The 12,362-nt window shown below is 36.8% G+C and overlaps 1 protein-coding gene across 1 annotated transcript in view; it reads left to right on the top strand.

Annotated features, from left to right (window-relative positions):
• PPM1L (protein phosphatase, Mg2+/Mn2+ dependent 1L) overlaps nucleotides 1–11,967 on the top strand; it is a 1,339,716-nt gene extending 1,327,749 nt beyond the window's left edge. Inside the window, exon 4 of the mRNA XM_044069977.1 lies at nucleotides 10,299–11,967. Within this exon, the coding sequence (XP_043925912.1) occupies nucleotides 10,299–10,642 (344 nt within the window). The 3' untranslated portion in view covers nucleotides 10,643–11,967. The remainder of the gene's footprint in view (nucleotides 1–10,298) is intronic.
• The last annotated feature ends 395 nt before the right edge of the window (nucleotides 11,968–12,362 follow it).

Here is a 12,362-nt window from a genome sequence, read left to right as displayed (position 1 = left end):
TTGACTTATAAAGCCATGTCTGACCCAGCCCTGTTAGAAATGTTACACCTAAAGAAATCACAATCCCTCCGCACCACACACTCCTGGGACCTCAACCTCATTACCACAATCAACATAACATGCTGGAGGGACAGGTTCATAACCCAGAGACCGCCCATGCTCTGGAATTGACTTCCCATACATGTCAAGCAGAGCACCTTAGTGGCCCTTTTCAAGAGAAATCTTGATGAGTGGATGGAAAATAGAAAGTTCACCCCGGGATCACTCCAGTGGCTCTGCTTGATAGATGCACCGGGAACGAATGGCGACATGGTGCCAGGGCACTTCTATGGGCTAGGTTTTAAAGGCTCCAGGGCTGTTGGCCTAGTACACACCTAGGAACCTATGAACCTATATGTATATAAAACCTGACCTTACAGAAACTAAAAGGCAACTGTATTACTGATATGTTGCTTATATTACCCATAAAGTTTGGGCAACATAATACTTTAAATGCACTGGATTGATTTCCTAATTTCAGTTTGTCAGCCGACTCATATTTTCACATTTTATTGACAATACATCTATAACCATATTACTGCAGTTCATTTCCTGTGCAAGCTGAAAAATTAATATTGAGCTGCTCTCTGCTTACTGCTGCTTTACTGTGGGATTTGAAGTCTTCTTAAGACACACAGTCTTGCTGTGCTGTTTACTGCTGAATCAGAGACACATCATGACTCCATCTGTAGTCTGTTTAAATCACCAAGCCTTTCAAATTGCACTGATAAAGAAATATATTTTGCAGCTATAAGCACAGTTACAGATAACTTATTTTATAACAAACCACACGTAGTCTGTCAGATTTGTAGCATATATTTACAAAGTTTTCCTTCATTACAGATATGAATGATGACTTCTACAAGATACCTCTCTCTGTCCTTCTCTCTGTCCTTCTCTCACATAACTGAATTACTACAATAGCTAAATACAGAGCTAGTCACGCACACAAGAGGTTGTTATTTCCTCAGTATATTTTTCTGGCCTTCTATGGGAAGTCACATAATGTCTGTTTTTAGACTTTTCTATTGTCCTTTTGTGATGTAAGCACTTTTGCTGATGTGAGGATGCCATTCTGAAAGGAAACATCTGTATAAACTGTTCCTACTGGAAAAAACATCACATATTGCTGAATTTTATAAAAAATGATGTCTGTTAATAGATATTTGTTCTGCAAACATGAGAAAATCATATAATCCTTGCTTTCCAATATTGCTTTGTTAGGCTTTTCTTTTTGATGCTGTGAAGAGAAGCCTGTCTGTTATACATATAGTATGAATGCACATTTTACATTGCTAAACTCTATACATATATTCAAGCAAACTTTTTATTCTATAATTTATCTTTCAGCATATTTATATTCATAATATCTAACACAAGCCTACATTAGACATTGACCAGTGCTTGCTTTACAATCTTTTATTGTCTTATTTTTTCTCTTGCATGCAGTTTTATGCATTTGTATTTTTTTTGTGAGTTCTTTTAACTGATTTGAAGTAAATTCACTCTATAAACATCAGTCACTTTAATGTTAAAACTTTTCACATCAGCTTTCCATTTATCTGATCATTTCAGCTGTCTCACAATTTCATCACAAATAAACAAATCATTTCACTCAACAAACTCACAGCTTTTAGCTCCTTTCTTTAAATCAGTGACTTAAACATCAGTACTTTCTTCTGGACATTGTATCCACATTAAGAAAACATGGCAGATTTTTTTTACCTGTCTCACAGTAACTTTGATTAGTACCACTGCAATATTCTTGTTTTCATAGGTTCATAGGTTAGTACTAGGCTACCTGCCCCTTCAGGCCATGTTAAGCCTAGCCATTTACCCCATGTGAGAATCAAACTCTGCACCTTGTGTCTATAAGGTAAACACCTTAACCATCAGGCCAACCCCCACCCTATTGTCTGTCTTCTCTGGCCTGCACTGTGACAGAAAAGGGGTCTTGTACCAGTCCTACCCTGTTAGTAAACTTCAAATAAAATAAATAAAAAAGGCCTCCTGACCTTCTGTAGTACGAGTGCTTGGGTAATAGCAGGGGCTGATTAGTAATTTGATCTCCTAACTCTTCCATCCTTACTGGTATATAAACCCTGTGTCTTGAAAAGGTTGTGCTTGTATTTATCAGGCTGTGGATGGCATTTTATTACTGAAACTAAGCGGAAATCGTTAATATTCCAAGAGCAGGATAAGTTATTTCTTACACTTATTTCACTGAACTGCACTTCTGAAACACCTATAATTGTGCTATACAGTTAATCTACTACTTTTTACATGGTTATAAAGCTTTTTTTTTACTGTTGCATTTATGTACTGTTTTATACTGTTGTAACTGTATTTTTCATTGCTAGAAACTGTTTCATTACTCTAATTGCATTTTACTGAATTACTTAACTGTAAACTGCTTTTTCACACTGATTGTTGTATTTTCTGTTTGTGAGTGCTTTACCTGAGCTTTTCTGTGCATTTTTGATTTTTTGAGGTTTCTGTGTTCTAATCTAGTCTGATTACAGTTAAAAGCATTCTCTAGAGTCTGCTTGCTCCTTGATCTGTTTGAAAACTTTCATTTAGTGGCTACAACTAGGAACTGTAATAGTGTGCATTACTATAATTGCATTTTTATTTAATTATTAAATTGTACACTCCTTTTCATACTGAGACTTGTATTTTATCTTTGTGAGTGTTCTTTCTATGCTTTTAAAGTGAAGTTTCTGTGTTCTGCTCAGGTGGCATAATCTTTATGCTTTTAAAATGAGGTTTATGTGTTCTGCTCAGGTGGCATAATCTTGATAGAGGCTTATTGTTGTCTAGGCCTGGTAGTTTTGTTTGAGTTTCCTGTGTTTCTGGCAGCCATTTTCTGCTGATTAGTCTGTCTTCATTATTATTGAGAGTAATAGGGCCTCCTGACCTTCTGTAGTAAGAGTGATTGGGTAATAGCAGGGACTGAGTAGTAATTTGATCTTCTAATTCTTCCATCCTTACTGGTATATAAACCCTGTGTCTTGAAAAGGTTGTGCTTGTATTTATCAGGCTGTGGATGGCATTTCATTACTGAAACTAAGCGGAAAATCCTTAAGATTCCAAGAGCAGGATAAGTTATTTCTTACACTTATTTCACTGAACTGCACTTCTGAAATGCTTATAATTGTGCTATACAGTTAATCTTTTTTACTGTTGCATTTATGTACTGTTTTATACTATTTTAACTGCATTTTTCATTGCTAGATACTGTTTCATTACTCTAATTGCACGTTTACTTAATTACTTAACTGTAAACTGCTTTTTCATACTGAGAGTTGTATTTTCTGCTTGTGAGTGCTCTATCCTAACTTTTCTGTGCATTTTTGATTTTTTAAGGTTTCTGTGTTCTAATCTAGTCTGTTTACAGTTAAAAGCATTATCTAGAGTCTGCTTGCTCCTTGGTCTGTTTTAAAACTTTCATTTAGTGGCTAGAACTAGGAACTGTAATTCTTCCCATCTACCCTCCCTAGTGTTGTGGTGTTCTTATACTTGGTGGCTTTGCAGTCACCCGCCCATACTGTATATTTGATCTGGAACACTCCTCCCAGTCTAGTGTCATTAGTTCATTCAATCTAATAGAGAACATTTGTGAAGGCCAACCCACTCAGATTCTTAACCTTGAATTAACTTCTGTTCCAGCTTTTTCCATTTCCACTTTACTGAAAAAAAAATCTAAACTTGCTTCCCCCCTTTCCTGTAACAAGTCTTGTCCAGATACAGATTTGCTGTATCCAGGACTGTTTGTAAGCTCCTGAGACCCCCCCAACTTAACTAGGGTTAAACTATTCCTGGCACCATAACATCTGCTCTTAAAATTTTCCCTTGCAACTAGCCAGCTTTTTAGTTTTAGCACTTAAATCTGTTTCTTTGAGCTCAGCACTTGTTCAGAACTCATTGTAAGCACTAAATAAGCTACAAATTACTACAGCACTCAACTTTCCTCACTTGTCCAGAGGAAAACAGTTTTTAGTACTTAATAAATAAGCACCTATCCAGGCATGTCTAAAGGTCAGCTTGTGGTGTTTTCTCCAGTCTACCTGATGAATCTGGGCATCTTGGGACAATGCAGCAATTGCCTCATGTACACAGACAACCCTCTCCTCCTACCACCCAACACTATGACCTGCAAGAGGTGCACTTATATAGCCAAACTGGAAGCAAAGCTCTCTTCACCGAAGACTGGACTAGACAGTCAAGAGGAGAAGGTAAACACTTGCACCGCACCACACTCGTTACATAGTCCCTCAAAACCTACATCACCAAAACACACACACAGAAGCACAAAACACACACCTACAATTGTGGAGGCTCTCAGTAAAAATCTGCCCAAACCGAGACCTCCAAAGCAGAAATACATGCAACCTCCACCCCCCAACACAACCCAAATGACACATAGCCCACATACTCAGTGTGCCACTCAACTACAGCCCATAAGGCATAACGTACCCAACACTCTAGTCGTAGGTGACTCTATAGTCAGGCACACTGATGTTCCACTCACCAGGCTAAACAAGGAGAAAGTTACTGTCAGCTGCCTGTCTGGTGCCAGGATCTGCCACATAAACGCACGCACTCAGGTCACTCCACAGCAAGTACAAATATGACTCTGTCATTGTCCATGTTGGTGTGAATGACCTGAGACGTACTTCCCCGGACTACATGAAAAGAGACATGGAGGTGCTCTCCGATTTTGTAGCCCAGGCAGGTATGACCCTAGCCCTGAGTAGCATCCTGCCATCACCCAGAATGATACCACATTACAAGGACAAAATGATCGACTTCAACAATTGGCTAAGCTTCTGGTGTCATTCTAAGGGAATCCAGTATCTGTCTGCCTGGGATGACATGATCGACAGAACACTCTGCTTTGCAGAGATGGCCTGCACTTGTCACCCTTGGGATTCCATATACTGGCCTTTTTAGGCGAGGTTCAAATGACAAATTCACCAGCGTAACAGGTACAAGCAAGCAAAATCTGAGGGTAATGCTACTCAATGCTAGAAGTCTAAACCTCAAAATGCACTCCCTTGAGGCATTCCTTAAAATGGAGAACATCGAAATCTGTGCAGTGACAGAGACCTGGTTTAAGGCTCCAGAGAGCACCCATGCACTACCAGGCTATAATTCATATCACACCTTTCAGCCAACAAACCCGGACCGAAACACTAAAGGTGGAGGAGTGTCCATATTCATTAAGGATATCCACACCTCCAAGCTAGTTGCTCAGCATAATGCATCCGAGATAATTTGTTTGTAAATGTTGTGCTTTTTGTCCCCTGCAGTTTACAGTAAACTAGCACACTGTACCTTTCCAGGCTTCTGAGATATTCTACTTGCAGTTAGTAATAAATTGAATTTCTGGATCTACATTTCCATTTTTAATAAACTATTATGTGGATAGAAATAAATTTCTTGGAGGCTTTAGCTATATTGTAGCAAAATAAATAGCTTGAGTTCCTTTACTTCTGATTCACTTTTGATTACTTAAGTTACTGTGAAACTTTTGGGATTTGAAACTATGAAATAAGGTGATGAAATACAAGATGTCGTGCTACCCAGTGCAAAACCTTTACTTTCAAGGTGTAGAATAATGTGCAGGAAACCAGATGACTAGATGTGTGGGAGTCTCCAAACATTTAAATATGTGCACACAAGTGTTTCAGATATCTCAGTCACAGAAATGTAAGTTAGTATTACACCTACTTAAAAGTACATAATAGCATCCCCACACTCACTATTTCACACACATTTATTCTACTTAAATTATAACCAGATCTCTTTTGTCATTTTTCTCGTATCTTTACTCTGTGCTTCATTTATAGCACCTATATGATCGCATCTACTTTAGTAGATCGAATGACCAAATAACCAAAATTTATTTGATCGAGACAAGAAGATCATAATGTTAAAACAGTAAAAATGTACATTGCCGAAACTATAAACAACAAAATGAAAGTGCGCATGTCAGACAGCAGCCATACCTTTTGAATGTAGATTGCAAACACAGGCAAAAATCAGCAGCTACACTTAAATATATAATTTAACAAACGAATATACATTTTTCAACGTTTTTGCAGAGGGGAAAGTCCACCTGCACTCCCCACATCCCCTACAAATTATATATATACCAACTCTAAGATCACACAGTGAAAGGGGTAAGTTTCCTGATCTTCACTGTACTGCAATCTCCATTAGCAAGCGTTGAAAAGGTACATTTCTAATTTAAATTAAGTGTTTAAATGTAGTACCTGTTTTTTGTTTCTGTCTGCCATTTCCATTCAGCACCGGGATAAGCCGAAAGACACAACAACTACTTCTGGCTGGTGTCTGACGTGCATTTGCATTTCTTTGTTTATAGTTTCGGCAATGTACATTTTCATTGTTTTAGCATTTCGATCTTCTCATCTCAATCATACAAATTTCAGTTAGTTGGTAATTCGATCTACTAAAGTTGATCCATACAATCACCACCTATCCTGAGATCAGTCCATTTTCCTGCATCCTGGTTAATAGTCACAGTTTGACAAATTATAACCAAGGTGAAAACATGAAGAATAGTCTAAGATCTAACAAATGCTTTCTTATCATTCAGGTTTGAACAAAGTAAGTAAGAGTGTTCCTTCGTTATTAGAAACCTTGATTCAAGAAAGTGTTAAGCAGGTAGACATTCATCTAGAAAGGAATGCTAACAAACTGTTGTACCTTTGCAGCATAATTTCATTTCTATCACACTTTTTACATGTTTGAGAAGTTCATAATTCAAGTAGGAATGAGGTATTTTCCTATCACCATTACAAACAGGCCCCATTTCGCCATGACTCCTTTTGTTGCATATGATGCTACCAGTATTACCTGTGTAGTAACTTGAAATATAAAGACTTATTATGCCTATGGAGAGAATTGCTTATTAACGTAAGCCTATTTTTGTATGTCAACATAGTACTAACATTCAATTGAGTGTCCTACTTATGTGTAACTCTTTTCACAATGTGTTCTATGTGTGACATAATATTTAAGATCTTTGTATTTTCTGCATCCAACCAGGCTGAGCCTGAAAACAAACCGTCTGGGTTAGGATTTTAACAAAGTTAACGAAGAAAGAAAGAAAGAAAGAAAGAAAGAAAGAAAGAAAGAAAGAAAGAAAGAAAGAAAAATTTCTTGACTCTGTTTTCCTTATTTCAGTTATCTGATTTTCCTTTGACACAATTACCTCATCATCCCTTTCCTAGGACCTGACTTTGAAACAATTTATTGAACATTTTATCCATTAAAAGGAAATACATATGAGAATGTAAAAGGAAGAAAAAAAGCTACTGTACATATATGAGGAGTCTGTACTCAGCACATAGGTTCATATTTAAAACTGCCAAGTTTCTACAAGACCTGCCAATATGCATAACGCCTTAAGTTTATAACTTTAAAAAGAAAAACACAATTTCACCACTTTAACCATTACAGGTTCTGATCACAAGGGACATGGCTGACCTATTTCAGTAGGGTTTGTACAATATAATCTACATTAAAAGCCCATGTAAAGGGCCTCCCAGGTCCATGACCCTGAGAATCCTATGTCACAAACTAATTTATACCATAGACTGTTCAGTGAAACAGTAAAGGCTATATTTGAGTAAGTAAAAAAAAATAAAAACAAAGAAAAGAAAATTTACAAATGAGAAAAATAGGAATCCACTGGGGTGCACACAAGAATCAAACAGTTGAAAAAATTCTTATAAGCAGATCAGGTATGCTACGTAAGTGAATGGATATCTAATCAGTATGGGTTCCACTTCTGTTTGTGTAACTGCATACACTGTGGATAGTCTCCCCCGTGCTCTCCCTCCACTTTAACTCAATCATCATCAGTCTAACCACCTCCACTGTAAGGGAGCTGGGAGTCTTCCAGTTCTTAGTTACTGCTTTTTTGGCTATCAATAGGATCAAATATAAAAGTTTTACTTGAGAGGGGAAAGGCAACTCACCAAAAGAAGGGCTCAAGAAAAGTAATCGTGCAGTCAGAGGGAGGACTAAGTTCAGGATACTCCACAAGGCTATTAAAAATCCATGAAGACCAGGGCAGTCCCTAAAGACATGCTTCCAGGATCTAGGAATACTTTGGTTAATCTAACCATTTGTTTTAATTATTTCCTAGCATTTATATAAGACATGTACAGATACGCAAGGCTTAATTCTTGGTCCCGTTCTTTTTAACATTTTTACTAATCAACTCTACACCTCCTGTCCTCAGTCATCCCTCGTACTGTACGCTGATGACTCCACTATCATCACTATTGCTGACAACCCTTCTGACCTGCTCACCTTAACTCCAACCTCCTTTAACCTTACTGAAACTTGACTTACTAACCACCAACTCATTTTAAACCCTAAAAAGACTAAAGTCCTCATTTTCCTACCTAAATCTCTCAACTATCTTAAATCCTCTTTCTCCATCTCCCTCAACAACATTGTTATCTCATCTGAACCCCATAATAAGCTCCTTGGAGTAATTGTTGATGGGCAACTTAAATTTGACCTCCATATACACCACTGTATAAAGAAAACCCACCAAAAACTTGGTCTACTATATAGGAACAAAAAGTTCCTTACCCTAAGCTCCAGAATCCCACTTTCCCAGGCTTACCTTCTTCCTAACCTCTTCTACTCTTCTCAAATTCTTAGCAACATACAGTCCTTTCTTCTATCCAAATTAGAAACCACTTACAACAACGTTGCCAGGTTTGCAGCCAATCTGCCTCCAAAATCTCACCATTGTCTTGCTCTCCATAATCTCAGTTGGTTAGAGCTACCTAATAGTCAGCTGATTATTATCCACTTTATCTTAAACAAACCTATCTCCTGCCCTAGCATCTCCTCTCTTGTCTCTCTCTACAAGCCATCTCACTCCCTCAGAATCTCAGATCAAATTCTCTTACAAATTCACAAACCTAAAAAGTCTTCAGGACATACCCTCTACAGCTACCTTGCAGCTTCAAAATGGAATAAGCTTCCTGTAGTCCTCAGAAATATTACTCATTTTCACAACTTCAAGACTGCTCTTATAAATTACCTAAACTTTGCCTGGTTATGTCTCTGCAATCATCCTGCTTGATATCCTTCTCTTTCCTACTTCATATATTAACTACATCTCTCCTTTGCCCCCCTTATTTGTCTTGTTCCCTGTTATCTGATAACTCCACCATTTTCTTTCTCCCCCCAGTTGCTCTCTTACTGACATTCACCTAACTATTCTGCTTTATTCTAGACTTATATTTAACTTCTTCTGCATTTCTGCTCTCACCCTACCCAACTCGTCCTTACACACCTCCTATTTAATTTGTTTCAGTTGAGATTTTTTGCTAATTTGTTCAGCTTTGTTCATCTAGTTAAACTTTTTATAATAACTTTTCTTTGTTTTTATAGATTTTCTTCTATATCCCTTACTGAGAATCAATCACATGCTTGTTTTTTTTTCTAAATTAATTTGTTTTGTATGTATGTATGTATTACTTATCTTATTTTGTTCTGTGAATGTTCATTGTATACTTTGTACTCTGGAGCTTTTCTTCCCAGGCCTCTGCTGAAAAAAGGCACAAGCTCCGTCAGACTATCCCTATCAACAAATGTCAAATAAATGTCAAATAAATAAATACATTTCATGTATTCTCTTAATTCTTTCCATGGGTGAATAAATCTACCATTCCTGTAATGCTTCAAATCATCTGACTGAGTCTCTTCTCATTCCTATTTATACTAATAATGACTTGCATATGGGAGATTTAAAATGCCAAGAACTTTTAATAAGTCAAGGTATGACTTCTATTATTATTGAAAGAATTTTGATAAAAGACGTTTAATAGACTGCTGTACATTGTATGATATGTAAGTACTCAATGGCTGATCTGAATGACTATAAAAATTGTACATCTTTGTGTGTGTGTGTGTGTGTGTGTGTGTGTGTGTGTGTGTGTGTGTGTGTGTGTGTATACTCAGATATGTAGATAGAGATGTAACTGTATGTCTTATATAACTGCTAAGATTTGTGTTGCTCAGGGCTCAAATCTTCAGCAGCCTGGAAGGTGTTCATAGAGTACTTCCATTTTTTCTTGCCTGTGTGACCATATAGTAAGTATACCAGAGTAAGTGGGTTTGTAGGAAAGGGGAATAAATCATTGAATTAGTATGACATTTCTGGATTTTTTTTGCAATATTTTAATAATGATTTTATTTTTAAGGGGGCTTCATCAGTTTCAATGGATCCTGGAGAGTGCAAGGAATTTTGGCTATGTCACGATCTTTGGGAGATTATCCACTGAAGAATCTGAATGTCATCATTCCTGACCCAGACATTTTGACCTTTGACCTCGATAAGCTACAGCCTGATTTCATGATCCTGGCAACAGATGGCCTCTGGGATGCCTTCAGCAATGAAGAAGCTGTACGATTCATCAAAGAACGATTAGATGAGCCACATTTTGGAGCAAAGAGTATTGTTTTGCAGTCGTTTTACAGGGGCTGCCCAGATAATATAACAGTCATGATTGTAAAGTTCAAAAATAGCAGCAGAACAGAACAATGAACTGAACCCATCCAAGAATTTAAAGAAACAGACTGTGTTTTTAAGAAATACTTTTCCACTTTCACAAGGCAACGAGTTAATGTAAAATATTTGCCTTTTCCTCTGTATTTTAAAAGACACAAATAATGATTCATATCCTTCATTCTTGTATTTGTACATTTGATAGTCATAGCATATAAACAATAGTTAACATTTCACCATTTAGTTTGACACAACCAAATGGATTTTAAATTTCAAGGAAAATGTTCCTAAAATTCTACAGTTATTTTTCACAAAAGAAAGGCCTATATGTTTCACTTTTCCAAAACTGCATGAAAGTACTGAAGAACACTTTTTCTAGATTGTCGTGTCATAGGCTTCGTTTTGAAAAAAAAAACTTCTAGTTTGAAAGCATTACAGAGGCATTTCCAACACTGCAGCATACTCACAGGAAAACAACCTGTTTGGACTTTGCATTCATGTATTCCAGATTTGTAAACTGCAGAGACTGTATTAAACATACAGACATTTTTATTTGGCTTTGTAGGAAATTAGAATGGATTACTTTAGAAAAGACAATAGATTACCTGAAAAAAGACAGTGATGCACAGCACCAAAATCTAATTCCATTTTGGTGTGGAAGTGTGCCATAAGCAACTAGAGTCAAAGCTGACCCTTGTTGTCATTGTTTTATTTGCTCCTGTACTTAGGCAAGCAATTTTCAATAGCTAAAACCCTGACTCATCCTTTAACATACAATAATATGAATGGTGCTAAGCAATCTGTATATTCTGTAAGTTTCTTAGAACTGGTATCAGTATACCTTGTCTCTAGTAAATAAACAAATACAGGAGACAGCTAGCAAATTTCATCTGAAGACTATATAACTGAGACTTGTATACTACAAAGGTCATGCAATCAAAACAGGAGCCAGATTTTTTTATCAGAATTCCAAATATTTAATTTCCCATTCTGCATGCATAATATTGTGTTGGCCCTTCCTTTCTTCCTTAAACAGAGAGCAAAATGGGCCATGAAGCAGTATTTATGTTAAATAAAATTGGCAGATATCATCCATTGCACAGCAGTAGGGTTTCAATGGTAGAAGTAGACGATGAAATTAAATTTAACATTTTGCTAAAAGAACTGTTGTGGGGTGAGAAGATTCCAGTTATTTTAAACAATCCTGCTTTAACCCTGTATCCACTTAAAATAGTATCTGCACATTTTCCATTTAAAACAGGGTGAACAGCTGATAGATCAAGTATATGATAACACTTTTGTTTAATGATAATTATCCACTGATTAATAAGTATGATGTTAATAAAGGTTTGATTAAAAGGGAACTAGTGAGCTGTGTCTGTAAACCAAAGCTTTTAGTTTCTGCTCTATTTCTAAGTTGATTTCTTTTTCCATGTTCCTGTATTGTAATCACGTCAGAGTTACTGCTGTTTTCTGCACAATTAAATGATATTTAGCAAAATGATTGCAAGGCAGGCATGCAGAACACATGCTACAGCAAATGTGCCTTCTGTTTTACAAAAAATAATTTCTTAAATGTAAAATTGCAGTGTTTGCTATTTTGTCCAGGACTCCAAAAACAGGGCATTATCATTGAAGTCAGTTCAATGATATGGAAGTACCCAACTATGGAAAGAGACACCCCCTCTATCTACCTAGCGGGAAGTGGAACAGCTGCTCTGTACTATGGCAGAGACACAGCTGTGGTGAGCAATATTAG

This window comes from Protopterus annectens, chromosome 4.part1 (genome assembly GCF_019279795.1).
Source record: "Protopterus annectens isolate FY-2018-M chromosome 4.part1, PAN1.0, whole genome shotgun sequence".
Lineage (NCBI taxonomy): Eukaryota > Metazoa > Chordata > Ceratodontiformes > Protopteridae > Protopterus > Protopterus annectens.
Note: the sequence above shows the minus strand (reverse complement) of the source record. Positions and strands in the feature narration are given on the sequence as shown.